General features: G+C 36.2%; 1 protein-coding gene across 1 annotated transcript; it reads left to right on the top strand.

The window, feature by feature from the left end:
- Positions 1-1,675: 1,675 nt before the first annotated feature.
- Positions 1,676-6,523, top strand: LOC148877840 (uncharacterized). The gene is made up of 7 exons (XM_088953330.1): positions 1,676-2,222; positions 2,363-2,436; positions 2,549-2,681; positions 3,842-3,945; positions 4,027-4,198; positions 4,311-4,445; positions 4,556-6,523. The coding sequence occupies exons 2-7, from the start codon at positions 2,396-2,398 to the stop codon at positions 6,236-6,238; spliced, it is 2,268 nt and encodes a 755-aa protein (XP_088809456.1). The 5' UTR covers positions 1,676-2,222; positions 2,363-2,395; the 3' UTR covers positions 6,239-6,523.
- The last annotated feature ends 11,596 nt before the right edge of the window (positions 6,524-18,119 follow it).

Below are 18,119 nucleotides of genomic sequence, written 5' to 3'. Positions count from 1 at the left end.
ACGTATCTACCCATCGATACTTTAAACCTTGCTTTGCATGACCACAACAGCAGCTGAATCTAAAGCCTGGAAAATTATCAGAGGTCTGAGAAAAATGCCATCCTCTTTTCAGATGCAATGCAGGTCCTATCTATGCTGAAGGGAACCTCGGTAAACATCAACTGGCGAATGCTACCATTAGTTGAACATATCAAGTATTTAGCTACTTTTTTTGTTAATATTAAGTTAGTGTATGTACATAGAGCAGCAGTTGTTATAGCTCATGTAATGGCTAAAAAAGCCAAGAACTCTAAATCTTTTGATTCTTTTGAAAATCCCCCTCCATCTCTACTAAATCAGTTATCACATTGTAGGAGGGGTGAAATTATGTATTGCTACTGTGGGTTTTTTTTCAAACTAAACCGGTCTTTCGATTTTTGTAAGATCCCAAACCGAAATCAAATTGGACCATTCGGTTAATCAATTGACTGATTTGTTTTTTTATATTTATAATATATTATAAATAAATATATAAATATATAATATATAATTTATTATAAATACTGAACTGATGAATTCGGTTTCCTCAGTTCTAGTTATTTTTTCAGCTTTTCGATATTTCATACAACCAGCAAGAGACTTTAGTACAATGATATTTGGTACTCTAAAACTTACACTTTTTTTTTTAATTTGAAAAAAATAATATTTACACAGGGCGTTACACATGGATTTCACAGGCACATCTCACTGTCCATTGGAAACATTTCCCCGGGGAGAGCATGAGTCCTGACCCCTCAAAAAAAAGCCGGAATACAAGGAGAAAGACTTTGTATCCAATGTCAAAACACTCTGAAACCTAACAGTAGCAGATCCGAAAAGATTTATGAGAAGAAATCTTAAAAAAAAAAAAAGAAAAAAGAAAGAAAGAAAAAGCGAAGAATAAGTGTGGAAAATTATTTATTTATTCACCTAATAATAATAAACTGTCTCGAAAGACCGCGCCATCTCTCCCTCAAGCTCACACATGAGCATATGGGTCACTGTTGTTCTCTACAAAACATATTCCTGTTGCAGTCATCATTAGACTTCGCTTTTGCGTGCAAAACCTTAAAACCTTTCCTCGTGCTAATGCGCAGACCCCCACTCCACACTCCCCCTGCCTATACACCAAGGCAATCACACCCAGTTTTGGCCACCGGCCGTGTGTTCTGGAAGCCACGAGAGAGAGAGAGAGCAGAGCAGAGAATGTCTACCTCCGTGTTTGATAACCTGTCGGGACCGAGTCCAACCACCTTACCGTGCTCTAGTTTTCATTTCACTTTCAACGGACAGAAAAAGAAGAGAAGGTGAATGAGTTCAATATCAACCAATAATACCATCTCAAGGCCAGCCTAGTATATTTTTTGTCAACGCGATGCCTATCTCCATCCCATAGAAAACAATTAATTACAATAAAAAAATTATATATAGAGGCTGTTAGTTGTTTATCTTCTCCAAGAAACATAGAGGACTGGAGGGTGTCCACACACCAACACGCCCAACAAGATCATGATGAGATCACGAAACGAAACGAAACAGAAAAAGGGAACTGTGTCAGTTTGCTCCAAACAATTACAGCTCTGTGACTGTGAGGTCTGTTAATTGTTTGCTTAACAAACTGCTCCTTTTCTGTGCTCACGTTCATGAGTTGACTGACTCGGCTCATATCTGGGTTTCTGCTGGGTCGCCTGAAGAAAACAAAGTCGATCACAAATTGATCATCGCCTATTCCCGTTAGCCATGCCCCACAATCTAGACCGAGCGAACTCATGACCGTTCAAAAGAATGTGATCGACCCGATTGATGATCGCGCACGTTCTAATTAAAAATTCCAACTGAAATAAGAAATTGAAGAACGGTTTCAGATTTGTGAATTGTTGGTTCCCTCACAGCCTCACTAGACTCTCCATTCCCTCGTTTTTAATGACAAGTTTTAACCGCAAATACAGTTGTCCAATCCCATGTAGTGGAGCAGTTTTTGGAAGAGAACCGTCCCTCTCTCTCCCTCCCCAAACCCAAGTTTCTTTCTTCTTTTCAAAACCCACCACCACCACTCTTCCTCAACGTAAAACTACTGTGTTCAGTGGTGGTTTAGTTGCTCTCTGCTCTTCTTTCTTTCAGTCTCAAATAGAAGGTTCAGTAAATACAAGAGAAGTAAGTCCTCAGAAATCAAGATTATGTGCTAAACAGCTAGCACATATTAGGTGGGTTTCTCTCTCCCTCTCTGTCTTCTTCTTCATCTTTACTGTACACTACCTTTAAACCAAGAAACCTGATCAAATTTAAGTTTGAACACTAGTTCCACCATCTCTTGCTCAAGACTGACCTTGAATTTGATGATCAGAAAGAGCTCACAAGGTGCGTGACCATTTTCGACATGTTTGACATTCTGTTTGGATGGAAAAAAGCTTCTAAATGGTAACCAATACATTGATATTCTTGCTATATCGTTATTACTGTTTGCTAATTAACCCAGTATTGATGGACTGAAATTGGATTTTTTAATCACTTCTGTTTTTACTCTATGCAGCAAGAAACTGATCAGGAATGTCCAGTGTCGTCTGAAGCTCCTGAAGAACAAGAGAGGCTCTATTATAAGGCAATTACGCGAGGATATTGCTCAACTCCTCAAGAATGGCCAACACCAGAGTGCCTTCACCAGGGTATGGTTCATTTATTTTCAGAACCACTGACGACTCTGTAACTTACTTAATTCTTCTGTACTTTCATCATGATCGCCCTCTCTTGAATCTTTGTTTTGATTATATTAAGGTTGGAATTAGCAAGTAAATAAGAAAATGGGTTCAAGTGGCAATCCATTAACCTTCCTTTGTGCTCTGTTCTCAGATACTGATGACCTCTACTTTGTTTCTGATTAGGTTACTTTTGCTTTCTAATCTACGTCATGAAATATGTTTGACCTAATAATTATCAGAATTAATCAAATTATATCACCTGTACCTGATGACTTCCTTCTGGGGTGACCTGCTTGCCACTGACCACCTGGCTTATACTCCACATAAACCCTGTGTAAGGATAAAGCCAGAGATGTAGCACATGGATCACTGTTTGAATCTCTTCAGCAAATTCTAAATACCCCCTAAATTACTGATTCTACTGCTCTTGACAGAGAGCACATGACTTCTTTTAGAAAGCTAAAATTGATTGCAGTCAACACGATGGTGGTAAAGAACTGAAATCCTGGTCAAACCATAGTATTGGAGAAGAGAAATTTTATGCTTAAAATCATCATCGTCTAAGCCTTGTCCCAAGTCCCAACTATATGGGGTTGGCTACATGAATCCTGTTTGCCATTCATATCTGCTTTTCTATAAATTATGGGCGATTAAATCATTTTTTATTACTTCTACCAAAGTCTTCCCCCTAGCTCTTCTAGCCCCTTCAACTTTTAGGCTGAAATGGGAGGCAAATTTTTTCATATGGAATGCTTTAGCTATTATTTCTATCCTTTTGTAGTGAAAGCTTTGTTTTTGCCTGTTCTAATTTGTTTTGATGTGAATTGCAAGAAAAACAAAGTTTTCCATTGCAAAAGGGGAGAAGTTAGCGCACACACTTTTAGCTTGAAAAACTTTCTGTCCATTTTATATTGAAACTGGGTTATCTTTGTTGTATACTTGTGTACAACAATTGTATTATTTCCTTGTCAATATTGTTCAAGGGTTGCTTATTCTCTTAATGCTGTTATTCTAGTCTCTCACATCCTCTCCAGCCATGTTATTTTGGTTGATCCATCATTATCTGCAAATGCTAGCAGAATTTGAAATGCATGCTTTACTGAGTTTTGTCTTTCTTTATATAATAGGTGGAGCAACTCTACAAGGACCAAAACATACTGGCTGTTTATGATCTCTTGGACCATTTTTGTGAATTTATCATCATCCACATGCCCTATATACGCAAGCACAGGTACCTCTCTCTCTCTCTCTCTCTCTATCTCTATCTATCTATCTACCTACTAGGAATTTATCTTTCAATTCGGTGTTCCAGGGACTGCCCTAATGACATTAATGAAGCAGTGTCAAGTCTGATATTTTCTGCCCCAAGGTGTGGGGATCTCCCTGAGCTGCAAATGCTTCGAAGATTGTTTGGAGAGCGTTATGGGCACAAGTTTGCAACGACTGCAGTTGAATTATTACCTGGAAATCTTGTAAACCATCAGGTTTTTCACTGCCCCTTCTTATTAAGCTAGTGGAGTAGTCTATTTTTCCTGTTTATTTTCCATGGTGATTTCTCTGGAGTTTGACTAACGCCAATTTCACTAAAAAAAATAGATAAGTGAGAAGTTCTGCATGAAGTCAATTCCAGATGATGTGAAATACAAACTGATAGACGAAATAGCTAAAGATTACTGCCTTCAACTCAATCCTGAGGGAATTGTCAACATGTTTGACTTGCCAAACCAACAGGTAGGTTCATGCTGTAAATGGCTTATCTTTCTCTTAATTTACCAATAACAACTTATTGATGTCTCCTTCATTGAATCAGTGATGAAGTCTTTTGTACCACTGAGCTGCAGGTATATGATCATTCCATGGGAAATAGTTGTAATCAGCAGGAAGGTCATAGTTTTGACAGGGACATACAGTTTAATTGTAATAGCCTCAAAGGAGCCCAGATGCAAGCTTCAAACGATAAAAAGATTCAAGTAAATTCAACATCAGTTGTTGATATCGCTATGAAACAACCTGCTTTGGATATAATTGAAGCCCATAACTCCACTGCTGTCCATAAAACTGCAGCCAAAGTAGAGAATCACAGGAAATTGGATCCATTACCTGGACCTGAAATGACCCCAAATAGGTTTTCTTCCCATACCAGCTCAAGGCTTTCTATGGCCTATAAGCAACATAAGGTTGATACATTTACAACGAGGAATGCATCAGAAAATTCGTATCAGACCCGTGAGAGAAGTATTTTTTGTCTTGATGATGTAGAGGAATTCCAACCAACCACCCAAGATGGAAGATGCAAGGACCAGAGACTATTTATCTTTAAGTCAATCAGCCCTCCTGGTCCTGGGCAAGAAAACTGTGGAGCTAGTGATGGTTTCACTGAAGAACACAAAGGGATTTGCTTATCAGGGGATGACAGGGCAAGCTCCAGAAACTCTAGCAAGAGGAGGAATTCAACCAGAAAAAAGTTGAAAAGGAGATCTGTTAACCACGAGACTCAAATGTATGATTTATCAATACCTGTCACCTTGAGCATGAAAGACATTGAATGCGAAGTATACTATGGGGATGATTATGACCTTCTACCAAATGGAGACCTTTGTAGACCTCGCCACATGAGGAAGCATCAGCACAAAATGCCAACTGAGAAACGTCGGAGTTCCACTTCTAAAATACAGGAGAAATTTTTGTCACATCAACTAAATAATGCACACGGGAAACCATATGAACTGTTTTTTGAGGGAGGGAAATATTTATCTCAGAGATATATTTGTGACCAGAGGAGGTCATACAGTGGCTGTTGTGTCAATGACGATATGGTTATTCCTTGCAGGTTGGAACACCCATGTTACTTTCTCACTAGTGATGATAAAGATGAGTGGGAAAGTCCAAGTTGGAAGCAAAAGAGAGGGATCAAAAGATTGGAAGGGTTTCCAATTGGTAACTTTCGACAAAAAGAATGGCAAGAAGATAGCTACCATCATTTCTGTTTGCCTTTTCCAGATGAAGAAGCAGTAGACAGCAATGCCACCATGAACCACAATACTTTTAGGCAGGCAACAGTCAATAAAACCAAAAGCAACATCAAGGAAGTCCATGAAATGGACTGTGCTTCTGAAAGAGATCACCGAAATAGACATTTTATGCATGATTTTGCAGCCTCCGGAAACCACAGTCCAAGTGAAAAGACAGAGGAAACAAAAGTAGTATCAGATTATCAGGGCATCCTTACTACTTCTCAGGACTGTAGTCCAACAAACCTGTGGAGAAAAACAGTGAGACAGCCACCTTATTTTAGGACCATGACAATGCCACCCGAACGGCCTAAACCCATGTCAACTGATTACATTCTGAGGTCTTCTTCCTGTCAGTTTCAGCAAGCAAATCCTTCAAGCAGCAGCTCTTCTTCCTCTTCCTCAAGCCATGTGCACCCGAAGCTCCCAGACTATGATGACTTGGCAGCCAAGTTCACGGCTCTCAAGAAAGAATATATGCAAACTAAACAAGCCAAATTAGCAACAGCTTGAGAAGAGCACCGAACCTTCTGCATTACAGTCACTGACAGTTGCTCGGCCTGTAGATAGAATTAATATTATCATACTTGGTCTGTGTCACTGTTATGCCAAGGTGATAGTAACTAGTACCTGAATTTCTTTAGTTTCATTTTTCACGCTTTTTTAGGTGAAAAGTTTTCCATTTAATTTAGCCGTTGTATAGCATTTATAGTTTCTCTCAACCAGTAGAACATTTTGTTCATTATGGCGCTGTGGACTTGTGGCTACAATTGACAATGGTTATCTGCATTTTCTGCACCAGTTTTGCTCTGTTGATTTGTGCAATAAAACTTCCCAAATTTTCGTGTTTTTTCCCTGTTTGCGTGTGCATTGGACAAGTTTTGGCTTCAGTTGGTTGCTTGGTTTAGGAGTAATAGTAGAAGAACCTGTCTCCAATCTCCATCAAATGTTTAGGCTGTCTGCCTCTTGGCTCTTCGTATGTGAGAATTGAGATGGTTCTACTCGACATAGCTGTCAATGGGTAACGTCTACCCGGCAGATCCAGACCACCAATCCGATTATGTCAGTTCTGGTTATGTACTTTGTGTCCTGATTAATAATTGGTGGAACGGGTTCTTGCTGTCATGAATCAATCGATTTAGATCGGAACCAATTATCTATCTATCCTATAAAGTGTGAATAGGTAGGTGTCCCTAGCTTCTGGAATTTTCATTGGACAACAAAGGACCCCTTTCACATTTCTCCTCATTCAATTCCCTCTCATTAAGCCTTATCTTAGGGTATTAACTTTCACTCTGTTATTGAATCATATATTTAAATACTATTTTCACAAAAGTAAAAACAAATAAGTTCTATCAATTAGATCTACATCCAATACTTTTAATGATATAAAATAGATGTTTTTTAAAATTTACCCAAAAATGTAATCGTTTTCCATCATGATGGTGAGTAAGCAATTCAACCATCCTAGCTAAGTGGGCAATCCATGATATCATAATTAAGTAAAAAACTTATAAAATATAAATATATAACAAATATAGAAAATTTGTGACATCTCTAAATAATAAGTGTGATAAATTATTATTATTATTATTATTATTATTACTATTATTATTATTGTTGTTGTTGTTGTTGTTGTTGTTGTTGTTGTTGATGTTAAAATGAAATGTAAATTTAAAACCAATCCCAAAATAAAAATTATTTTTGTGGTGGGAAGTCGACAATTCAACCTTTTGAGTCAAATGTGTCAACCCTTGATATCATAATTAAATAAAAAAATGGAAAACTATAAAAACACAAAACCATTATGTAATAATAAAAAAAAAATTGTAAATAACATTTAAGAACCTATCTAATATTTCATAATAATCATATTAAAGAAAAATAAGTGCGAAAAATAATAGATACTTTATTAATGTTGGAAATAAAAGTATAAAATTTAAAACCAACCCAAAATGAAAAATTTCTTTTGGTGGTGGGTTAAAAGTTTCAATCTTTCAAGTCACATGTGTTAACTATTGATTTCATAATTGAATAATAAAAATATAAAAAATATGAAAGAGATAAACTCTATAGAAAACATTTGGACACATCTCTAATAATGTTTATTAATCATATTAAAAATTAGACACGATAAAGAAGAATTGTTCTTAATTTTTTATTGATGATATAAATAAAATACAAAATTTAAAACTAACCCAAAAGTAAAATCATTTTCTTGTTTGGTGATAAATCAATTCAACATTTCAAGTTACATGTGCCAACTCATGAAGCTATAATTAAATAATAAAATTTTTAAAAGATAAAAACACAAAATATACAAAAATATATAAATTATGTAGAAAACATTTGGGCATATCTCTATATTAATGAACCATAATAAGTGTGACAAATAAGAATAATTTTTATAAACATAGAAATATAACAAAATTGTAGAAAAATTTAGAAATATATTATATACTATCATCATCATCACAAAATTTGTCACATGCAAAGCACATACACACATACTAGTATACTTAATAATATATATATATATATATATATATATATATATATATATATATATATATAAAGTCTCCTAGTATTCCTATAATTTTTGTTATGTTTTATGTCTACAAGGTATAACTCACACCATCTTTGGTAATTGGTTCAGGATTGGTCCTCCCTTTTCCCTAATTAGACCCAACCCTTTAATAGCTCAATGACTATAAATTGGATTTTCTACTCACTAAATTGTTCCTTGCACCCACTTGCATCTATGCATTGGGAACATCTCCCCATGAATAAAAACATTCGGCTCAATTTGGAAAGAGTACAAATACAAATATGTACACTACAAGTACATATAAAATAATACAAAATATAAGATTTTGCACTCTACAATTTTGTTTCGTACTCCTTCTGAATTGAGCCTAAAAGTTTGTTTACTAAGAAGGTAAATTTGTTAGTGCAAAACTAACCCAATTTTGCATTTTATATGAACCGTCTTACACTCTACATAATTGCATTCACACATTTGCATTGTTTCCAACTGCAACCTTCAAGTATGGAAGTATTCCTGATGTGTAGTTAAAAAGGCTATGAGGACCAATTTTGTGACAAGAAAATCCAAATTCCCAAGATTGATGAGTTGGAAATTCAGCTAAGCTGGTTTAGATGCTTTTAATTTCTCTTAATAAGCTATTAAAAATGGCTAAAGGCTTGAAGCAAACAACCCTTCAAATGAATGATTGAAAGCCAATTAATATATATGAATTCTCCGGATTTTTCACCTAACATTATCTTATACACTGTCTACATGGGACCCATATTGCAAAGTTAGAAACCGTTGTGCCTAGCCCTCCCAAATGGGTTCTAAGGCTGCATTTGGCATTCCTTATTTTAAGTACTTATTGCAAAGTTAGAAACTGTATGCCTAGCCCTCCCAAATGGGCACTAAGGCTGCATTTGATATTCCTTATTTTAAGTATTTATCTCCTTATTTCCATTAAAACGCCCCTATGAACACTGAGCTTTTAACTGCAAAAAGGAGATAAATACTTGAAATAAGGAATATCAAATGCAGCCTAAGAGAAAAACAAAAGGTTGGGGGAAAGTTTTGCTTCTCTCTTATTTTCTATCAAAACTAAACATAGCGTTTTGGTTAGCTAAAAGCCATATAAAATAAGCTCTTTGAAAGCGTATCTTTTTTTACCCCCACCCATATATATGCTTTTCTCTATGGAACGTAAGTTGCATTTGGCTGTAGTGCAATTTTATTTGCACTCATACAAATGCATGGGAGTGCAAATGAAAGAAAATGCAAATTTAGTTTGTGTTTTGTTTGGAAAAAGAAATGTAGGAAAGGAAGGGAATGGTAGGCAAACCTATACAAACCATTATATAGGTTCCGCTACTTTTTTCTTCTTTTCCCCACCTTTTCCTTCAAACCTAATACAATCTTCTAATTGGCAAATTTTGTTACAAGATAAATTATTTTGCCGATTATTAATGGGGTTAAATAAGATCAGAAGAGCCTTGGTTTTAACTAGTGACTTTTCAATGATAAACCCTTGAGATTATGAATTTCTTGAGAAACTATCTCAGGCACGCATCTTCAAAACATCACCTGATCTGCTTTTTCATTTCCTTCATGGGCGCGTCTGTATTTAATTCAGGAATTGCAAGTGTGACCAAGGTGCAATAATCAAGCTTGTCCTGGCGGTTGGAGAGAACCTAAATATAGTTGTTAAGTTGATGTGGATCAATATATAGAAAGGGATCAACTTGGACCACTTATGAAATTTTCTCTCTTTCCTTTTTGGTGCCTAAAGAAGCAAACTACACATGTGACAAAATTTAAGAGTTTTTGCCTTTAACTTATGGTTTTTGTTTTCTAAAACAAAAACAACTGCCACGTGGGTAGAAATCAGTGGTTTTGTTTTCTAAAACAAAATAAACTATCACAGCAAAAGCAATGTATTTCTGCTGATATAGGATTTGCTTATTTGGCTTCATAGAAAATAAGAGAGAAATATAAATTAAGAATTCTGTTGCTCTATTGCTCTTTATCAAACCAAACACATCCTTAATCTGATGAAAGTAAAAACTATTCTAGAGAACAAGTCCTTAGAAGGCTCAAGATTTCAATTTGAAAATAGTCTCTAAATGCTGTGTTTGGTTACAGTGCAAATAAAGTTGCATTGATACAAAACTATGGTAGTGCAGATTTGGATGCAAATTCTGATTTATTTTTGTTTCAATGTTTACATTATTTTGTTTGATTACGATACAAATGAAGTAAAATAAGACCTGAAGTAAAATAAAATAAAACTCAAAACAAAATTAAACTAAAATTTACATTGTATTCATTTGCACTCCCATGCATTTGTATTAGTGCAAATAAAATTGCACTGCAACCAAGCACAGCCTAAATAAAAGCTTTTGCATTGCCCTCTAATCTTTGTGGGTGCAATTTAGGTATTCTTTCTTTGTTGGGTAATCGCAAAATAGGTATTCAATTTGAATAAGTTTTAGTACATTGGGTTGAGGCTCTTCCAAATTATTATTTAAGGAAAATATTATACCAAAAATTATGAAATAATTATTTCAGAAATCATAATTTAACAAATATTAAATCATTTAGTAATCTACCAAAAATTAATATGCAATCCATTATTTGATAATTTTTGGTTATTAATAAATGTTCAAAATTTCAATGTTTAGCATAATTTACATTAATCATTGTAATTTAATATTTTTTTTAATTTTTAGAACAATAATTTATCGATAAAATATATTACTAATTTCTATAAAATCAATAATTATAGTTAACAATTATCAAATAATTTAGGGAAACTCTTTAACTAATAATCCATAATTATTTTTAAAAGTGTAATTAAAAACTTAAGAAATTAATCTATGAAAAAAATATTCTCCAAAACTATTTCAATAATAATTCATTATTATTATTCAACTAAATAATTATTAAAAACTTTAGGAAAATTAAATTAAGAAATTAATCTATTAAAAATTGTTTCATGATTATTTAAATAACAATCCATTATTATTATTTCAAAATAATTATTAAATGATTTTGAAAAATTATTAAGTCACACTGATCTAGACCACATTTACTTTGATTAATAGAAATAATTTAGGCTTAAAAAGTAAAAAATTTACATTAATTTATTGTTATTGTAAATAATTAATTTACTATTCATTAATATTAATCAATAGCAATTTTAATAATTTTTTGGAAATTATCGTTAAATGTTGTACTTTATTGTTATTTAATTTATTGTTAGTTAATTAATTATAGAAAATTATCAGAACTGTAGGGATGACAATTTTCCTTATAAAATTGGGGCCCTACCCTACCCTACCCCTACCCCTACCCCAAACGGGGCAAGTTTTTTCAAATCTTAAATGGAGATGAGGTAGAGATGAGGTGGGAACAGGAAAAATATTTTTTCCCCAAGTTAGGGATGAGGTTTGCATATAATTCTCTAAGCCCAATGGTAAATTAGTAAAATATTCGTAGATTTAATATTGATTTTTAAAATATCTCTAAATTTTTCTCATATTCTTATAATCCTAGGGTACCATAATTGCATTTATAAAATACTCCCAAATTATCATAGTACAATTCCTAAAATACCCCCAAATTCCCATAATCTTATTTGTAAAATATCCATAAATTAGATTTTTTAGGTGGTTGCCTTAGGGTGGGGAAATTTGGGGATTCACCATCCCTAATGGGGATGGGTGCCTCACCCTGAACCCGCCTAGCCATTGGGGTCGGGGCTAGAATGGAGTAGAGTGTCTTGACTTATGGGGGTGAGGGACAAGGAGGGGTGCCCTGTCTCGTGCATCACAGAGGCCCCCACTAGTTTTATATAAATAAAAACACATGAAATACATTTCTTTCTTTGTTATTCTTATATTTTTTTTAAGCCAAGATGGAATCTTTCAATATTTTTGGGTTTTCAAGTAGTTTAATATAAGGGAAAATTCCTGATAGGTACACTTTACTTTAGGCTGAGTGTCAATTTAGTACCTGAACTTTAAAATGCTACAATCTAGTACCTGGCGTTAATTCATTGTTAAGTGTAGTGGAAAAAAACACAAATACCCTCTAATTTTTACTGTTCACCGCACTGTTCATCGTCTCCTTGGACATGCCACTGTTCCCTGCCACAAGAGAAAACTAGAGAAAGAAAACCAGTTCCAGTCTATGAACATTGTTCACCGCCACTGTTACGCACTGTTCATCTTCTTTACAGAGAAGCAGAGTGGCGGCAGATTTGAGCCCATTCATCTTCTTCACAGAGAAGCAGAGTGGCGGCAGAGAAGCAGAGAGAGTCGACTCGATGCAGAACGGGTTCAAACTGCCACTCTGCTTCTTTGTGAAGAAGATGAACATCGTCACCAAGTTGAATTGTTCATCAGATTTGAACACCGTCACCAGATTTGAATTGTTAATCTTCTTCATAGAGAAGCAGAGCGGCGGCAAATCTGATCATCATCACCAAGTTGGAGCGGAAGTTCGACCATCGAATCAACTCTCTTGAGCTTAGAGCGTTTGGAGTCGTTGGTGCTAAACACTGTTCTCGCATTGTTCATCGCCACTGTTTGTAGACCTTGGCTTTCCACTCTCCAACGGTCTCTGTTCTCTCTTCCCTTCTCCAGTTCGTTCTCCCTACCAGCTCAGCCTTGGTAACGTCCATGCCAGGGCGGTAAACACTCATCTGTGAATAGAGCCCATACCCATTAGGAGGAAAGAAGTTGTCTCCATTTCGGTGGTTGCCAATCCTTGGGAGGAATTGCAAGTGCAAAGGAACTCGGAGGTGAAGGGTAAGAGCGTTTGGACTCCCGCTTCATGCCTGGTGTTTGGAAACACTCAGGGAGTTGGGGAATGCCGCTGCGGGTTTCGTCGGAGTAGAAGAGGAGAACCTCTACTAGAGGGACCTCGAGGTCATGAAGTTATTGATCTGGGCGTGAGCACCGCATGAGATACCTAAAGCTCTAACAATGGAAGTTCTTGAAGGGATGAGATATCCATCATATGGACGCCCGAATCTTGCGGAATAGAATGGGCGAATTTCAAAAATTTCTCTCCATCCTATTAGGAATCGTATTCCCTATTTTAGAAAAAACATATTTTTCAAGAATCAATCTTGAACCAAGAACCGAATCAGATCTTAACAAAAGCAGTAGGAGAGGGATATACCTGATACGGAGAATAGTATCTCCCAATGGAGGTGTTCACGCCCAAGGAAAGAACAAAAAACTGCTCCCACTGAAGATGGTGCAGTGCAGGATGGAGCATAATCAGCAGCGTTATTCACAAGAACCAAATCCTTCACAAGAATCAACTAGATGGCACGTGAGCACTACTTCCAATCAGCCCTTTCACAAAGGACTGATATCAAGATCCAATCTTGATCACTCCTACTGACAAGAGGAGATCGAACTAGCAGATATGGCGGCAACAGGAAGGAGGCGGCAAGAGAGATTTAGCGCGATGATCCTTCTAAAGGCTGCCGCCCCCTCCTCCTTTTATAAGCTTAAAGGGATCAACTCCTAATCCCATTAGGAGTTGTAGATCCAAATCATATTTGGATTAGAATTCCCTTTAAATGATAAGGGTAAACTCTTATCATATCTGCAGATTAGATCAGCCTCCTCCTAATCCTATTAGAAGGTTTCCAGATCTGAATGTGATTCAGATCTGGACTCTCTTTGTGGATAGGGTTAAGGCCCAATCCTATCTGCTAATCTAATCTTAGAATTCGCCCCTCATTTAATTGATCAAATCAGCCCAATTCGAAATGGGCTTTAGGCCCAATAAGGTTATGTGCTCACTTAGCCTTCCAAACTGATGCCCAATTGGGCTTCCTTGTATGGCGTGGGACCCAAACATTGATCTACACATCAGCCACATGGGTTCAGCCCAGCCTTTGCTACAAGGCCAGGCCGAATACACTGTTATGGACAGTGCACCCCTGAAACCCATCACATGGGCTCTATGGGCCCAACACTTACCCTAAGTGGTCCCTGGGCCAAGTCACCTTGTAACACCCAAGGACTGTGGGAAGATGCAAGATTAGCCCATCAGGTATTACCCTCAATGGTCTTACACTTAATCTCTCAGCCCATAATGATCAAACACTACCCGACAAGAGATGACCTCTCCCTCAGCTGCAAAGAACAATGCCGCACTCTCTACTCACATGGATCCTGGGAATTAAAACCTTTTGCAAACATTTGGAAACCATAATATATATACTTTTATATCTCATATAAAATACATTTTGTAAAACAAATCTCAATGATTGAAATCGGCTGCCGACAGTCTTGGTTTCCATCAGAGAGAGTGCATCCCCAATCATTACCTTTGTCCTACAAAGGGGCTGATCCTGTCATTATGATCACCCACTCAGATGAATTCTCAGACTATCCCAACATATCAAAGACAGCCCAATCCGACACCTAGTGTAGTATCACAATCGAGTCTAGGGGTCAGGTGTAACTTTTCAGTTTTTCCCATCAATCTCCAAGGTCCAAGGCAATACAGGAAATCTGGTCCGGTTCAAAGATTCAATTAATCCTACACTACAAGTGCCTTGGGTCTCACCCTGGCGGCTAAGACAGGCCACTCCAACATTTGGCAGCACACCAATGTCAGCCTTGGTAGGATAAATCTCCCCAGACTTATCCAATGGTTGTGAACATTCTAAATTAACACGAGTCACAAAAGTGTCCAGTTTAAGGGTATTACACATAAACACACCACAGGAACATGAATCAAATATGTACTTTATTCATTTACAATAAATTCATAATGTACATCATTCTGATTGGAGCTAAGGGCATACAACTGTCTAATAGTTCTCAGGGAAATTGTGGTAGAAGGTCTGGAGTCGATGGTCTTGAGACATTCTTTAGAGCTTCTTTGGATTGAAGTGGAAGAAGAGTCGAAAGGTTCAGGGTAGCTAAAGATGGGCAGCGATGGTTCTGGTGTTGAGGCTCAAGAGGGGAGAGAAAGACCTCAAGTGGCTGAAAGAGTAAGGGGAAGATCCCATCGGCATTGGAGGAGACATCACCGATCTGGTTCGGGTGCTTCCAGGCGCTCTTCCCTATGGTCTTTGCTGTTGTTGGAATTGAGGGAGGTGGGTATGAACTATGAACAATGTATTTTGTAAGGGTAATTTTGATATTTTCAAAATTCTTAAATCGTAGATGAGGTCACGTGATATACATACTGACGGTAGGTACTAGATTGTTGCAAAATGAAAGTTTGGGTATTAGATTGTCACATTTTGAAGTTTGGGTACTAAATTGGCATTCAGCCTAAAGTACAAGGTATTTTTTTATTTATTGTAAATTAAATATTAATTTATGATTTATAGAAAATGTTTAATCTTAATTTTAAAATGCATTAGATCCAACAGAATTTCTAAGATACTTATCATATGCAGATTAATAAATTTTTTACTTATTAAGATATTTATTGTATTTTAAGTATTTTTATTTTTATAAATTATAAAAAATAAAAAATTGTTTTTATATGGATTAGTGGATTTGATAGATAATTAATTTCATTAATATTTATAAAATACCAATGTTGATTATCTTTATTTTTTAATTTTTGGTTGGGCGTTTATAACATTATTTATTTTAACTATACACAACATTTGACGATGCTTGGGTGGCTAATAATCATACCCTCTAATTTGTAAGATTTGGTTTTAAGTCTTACTAGTAGCATGTGAGTTGAAATTTTTTAACCTGAATTTAATAATGAGAGAATAAATGGCAAGATCTGAAAGTTCACAAGTAATGGCGCATAGAAAAGTGGGTAAAAACATAGGTGATGTTTGGCGTTGATGTTGTTTTCTAAGAAAACGGTGCCATGTAGGCATCACATCAGAAAAAGTGGTTCTTCAGAAAATGACCACTTATTTGGTACTATTTTTTCATAAAAAAAAAAACGTTGCTTCAGACCATGTCTTGGAAATCGGGAAAGTGTGGTATGAAGCAATGCCTAATTTGGTATATGTTTGGCATTAATGTTGCAGATAAGAAAATGGTGCTGCTGATGTGTTGGTTGAAAGCACCATTTTCTCAGAAAACGGTATTTTTTTTTTGTTTGGAAATATTGCTGCCAACTAGGACGTTTCCTGGAGCAACAACATTTTCTGTTTGGTACCAATGCTCTAGGAAATGTTTTCCATGTCATGTCCCTGTCATTGCCACCTCATGTCCCTATTGGCAGCAATGAGCTACAGCTCTAGGAAACACCAAATCTGTCGTTGCTTCAAACCACACCTTCTCGATTTCCAAGGTGTGGCTTGGGGGCACCGTTTTTTATGGAAAAATGGATCGAAACAAACAAGCGTTTCCTAGAGCACCTTTTTTCCAACATGGCACTGATGTGTCACCGTTTTCTGGAGCAACGGCAACGATGCCAAACAGGCGTTTGATGTTTTCTTAAAAAACAGCTCGTTACTACCAATAGTGCAATGATGTAGCATCATCTTTGATGCTGGATAATATGACCAATGCTAAAAGCGGTTCTACAGCACCGGTAACAAACAAAACCAGTATGTTTTCCCAAAAACAGCCTATGTGGAAATACCACTTCCAAACAAAACAAATAAATACTGTTTTCTGATACATAAAACGGTGCTTACAACTCACACATGCCCAGCACCGATGCCAAAACCAACATAATTAATTAAAGTGAGATATAATTGATTGGCTCAATTAATTAACATTTAAGTTAGTATTCAAAATAACGTTTGACTATAATACTAAAAAACTTAAAAACAATCAACTAATATTAACCAATTAAGTGACACCAAAATTCAAAATTCATAGGGGTTTATTGGTCAAAGCTTTTCTATCATACCTTTCCGGCATCATAGATTTACCCTTCAAAAGAAAATAGTTTGTATTGGCATACCTATGTATTAGCCAATACCAATTGATATCATACAACCATGATACCAGTTCATGATTAGGAATAGTAATTTTGTGGGAATTTTCAGGTATTCGATTCGTCCCGACCCAAATAGGACCGAATTATCAAAATCCTATAGGGTTTGGAATAGTTTTGGGATTTTAAATTAAAACCTTATAAGGTTTGGGATGTGTTTAGGTTTTGACTTTAGGGTATTCGATACATGCGATATATATCGTGCACAAATTTATAAATTTTAAGTACTAAGATAATTGTTCTATTATTAATAATTTAATTATATAAATTTCTTGGGATTAAAATCATCATTTGATGTAATTTTGGATTTGATAGATTGTTTATTTCATTTAGTTATAAAATGCTAATTTTAAATATTATTTCTTTTAATTTTTAGTTGGAATTGTTAATCATATATGATGTTGCGCAATCCGAGCACTCCTATCTGGCAACTGACTGGCTCCTAGCTAGCGACGGACGGTACCTGAGAAGAAGACGGTGAAGGATTCCCGGGGGACTTGCCCGGTGGGAATACTCTTATGCTTAAGTTAGAACGCTGGAGAAAGCAGTAAAGAGTGCAAAGAAGACTAAGAGTGCAGGTCACGCTAGATCACTGAGTGTTCGAGATTAGCTCGAGGCAGAATTCAGATAATTTCGGGTGTTCAAGATGTAAGATATAAGATATAAGATACCTTTTCCCCTTCGACCATAGGGCTCTTAAATATGACCGTTCTTGTCAAATCGGGTGTAACCACCACTGGATCTCTGTCGCAGCCGTTATCTGCCAAGGCTGCACAGGTGACCATTGTAGAGTACTACCCAATCGGATGAGTGACATGTCTAGGAAGGACAGACACACCACCATCTGTCGAGAGACGTGGGTGCAATCTGTCGGGCTGGAAGGGACTGCGCCACCAGTCAGGAGACGTG

Source organism: Nelumbo lutea, chromosome 1 (genome assembly GCF_056320005.1).
Source record: "Nelumbo lutea isolate HS-2025 chromosome 1, American lotus-T2T, whole genome shotgun sequence".
Lineage (NCBI taxonomy): Eukaryota > Viridiplantae > Streptophyta > Magnoliopsida > Proteales > Nelumbonaceae > Nelumbo > Nelumbo lutea.
This window is presented reverse-complemented; position numbering and strand designations above follow the sequence as displayed.

Bases quoted from the DNA above. Each gene is read 5' to 3' on its own strand.
- LOC148877840 (XM_088953330.1), top strand. From the start codon at position 2,396: ATGTTTGACATTCTGTTTGGATGGAAAAAAGCTTCTAAATG. The intron at 2,437-2,548 runs GTAACCAATACA...TACTCTATGCAG, and splicing joins TGGAAAAAAGCTTCTAAATG to CAAGAAACTGATCAGGAATG. The intron at 4,446-4,555 runs GTAGGTTCATGC...ACTGAGCTGCAG, and splicing joins TTGACTTGCCAAACCAACAG to GTATATGATCATTCCATGGG.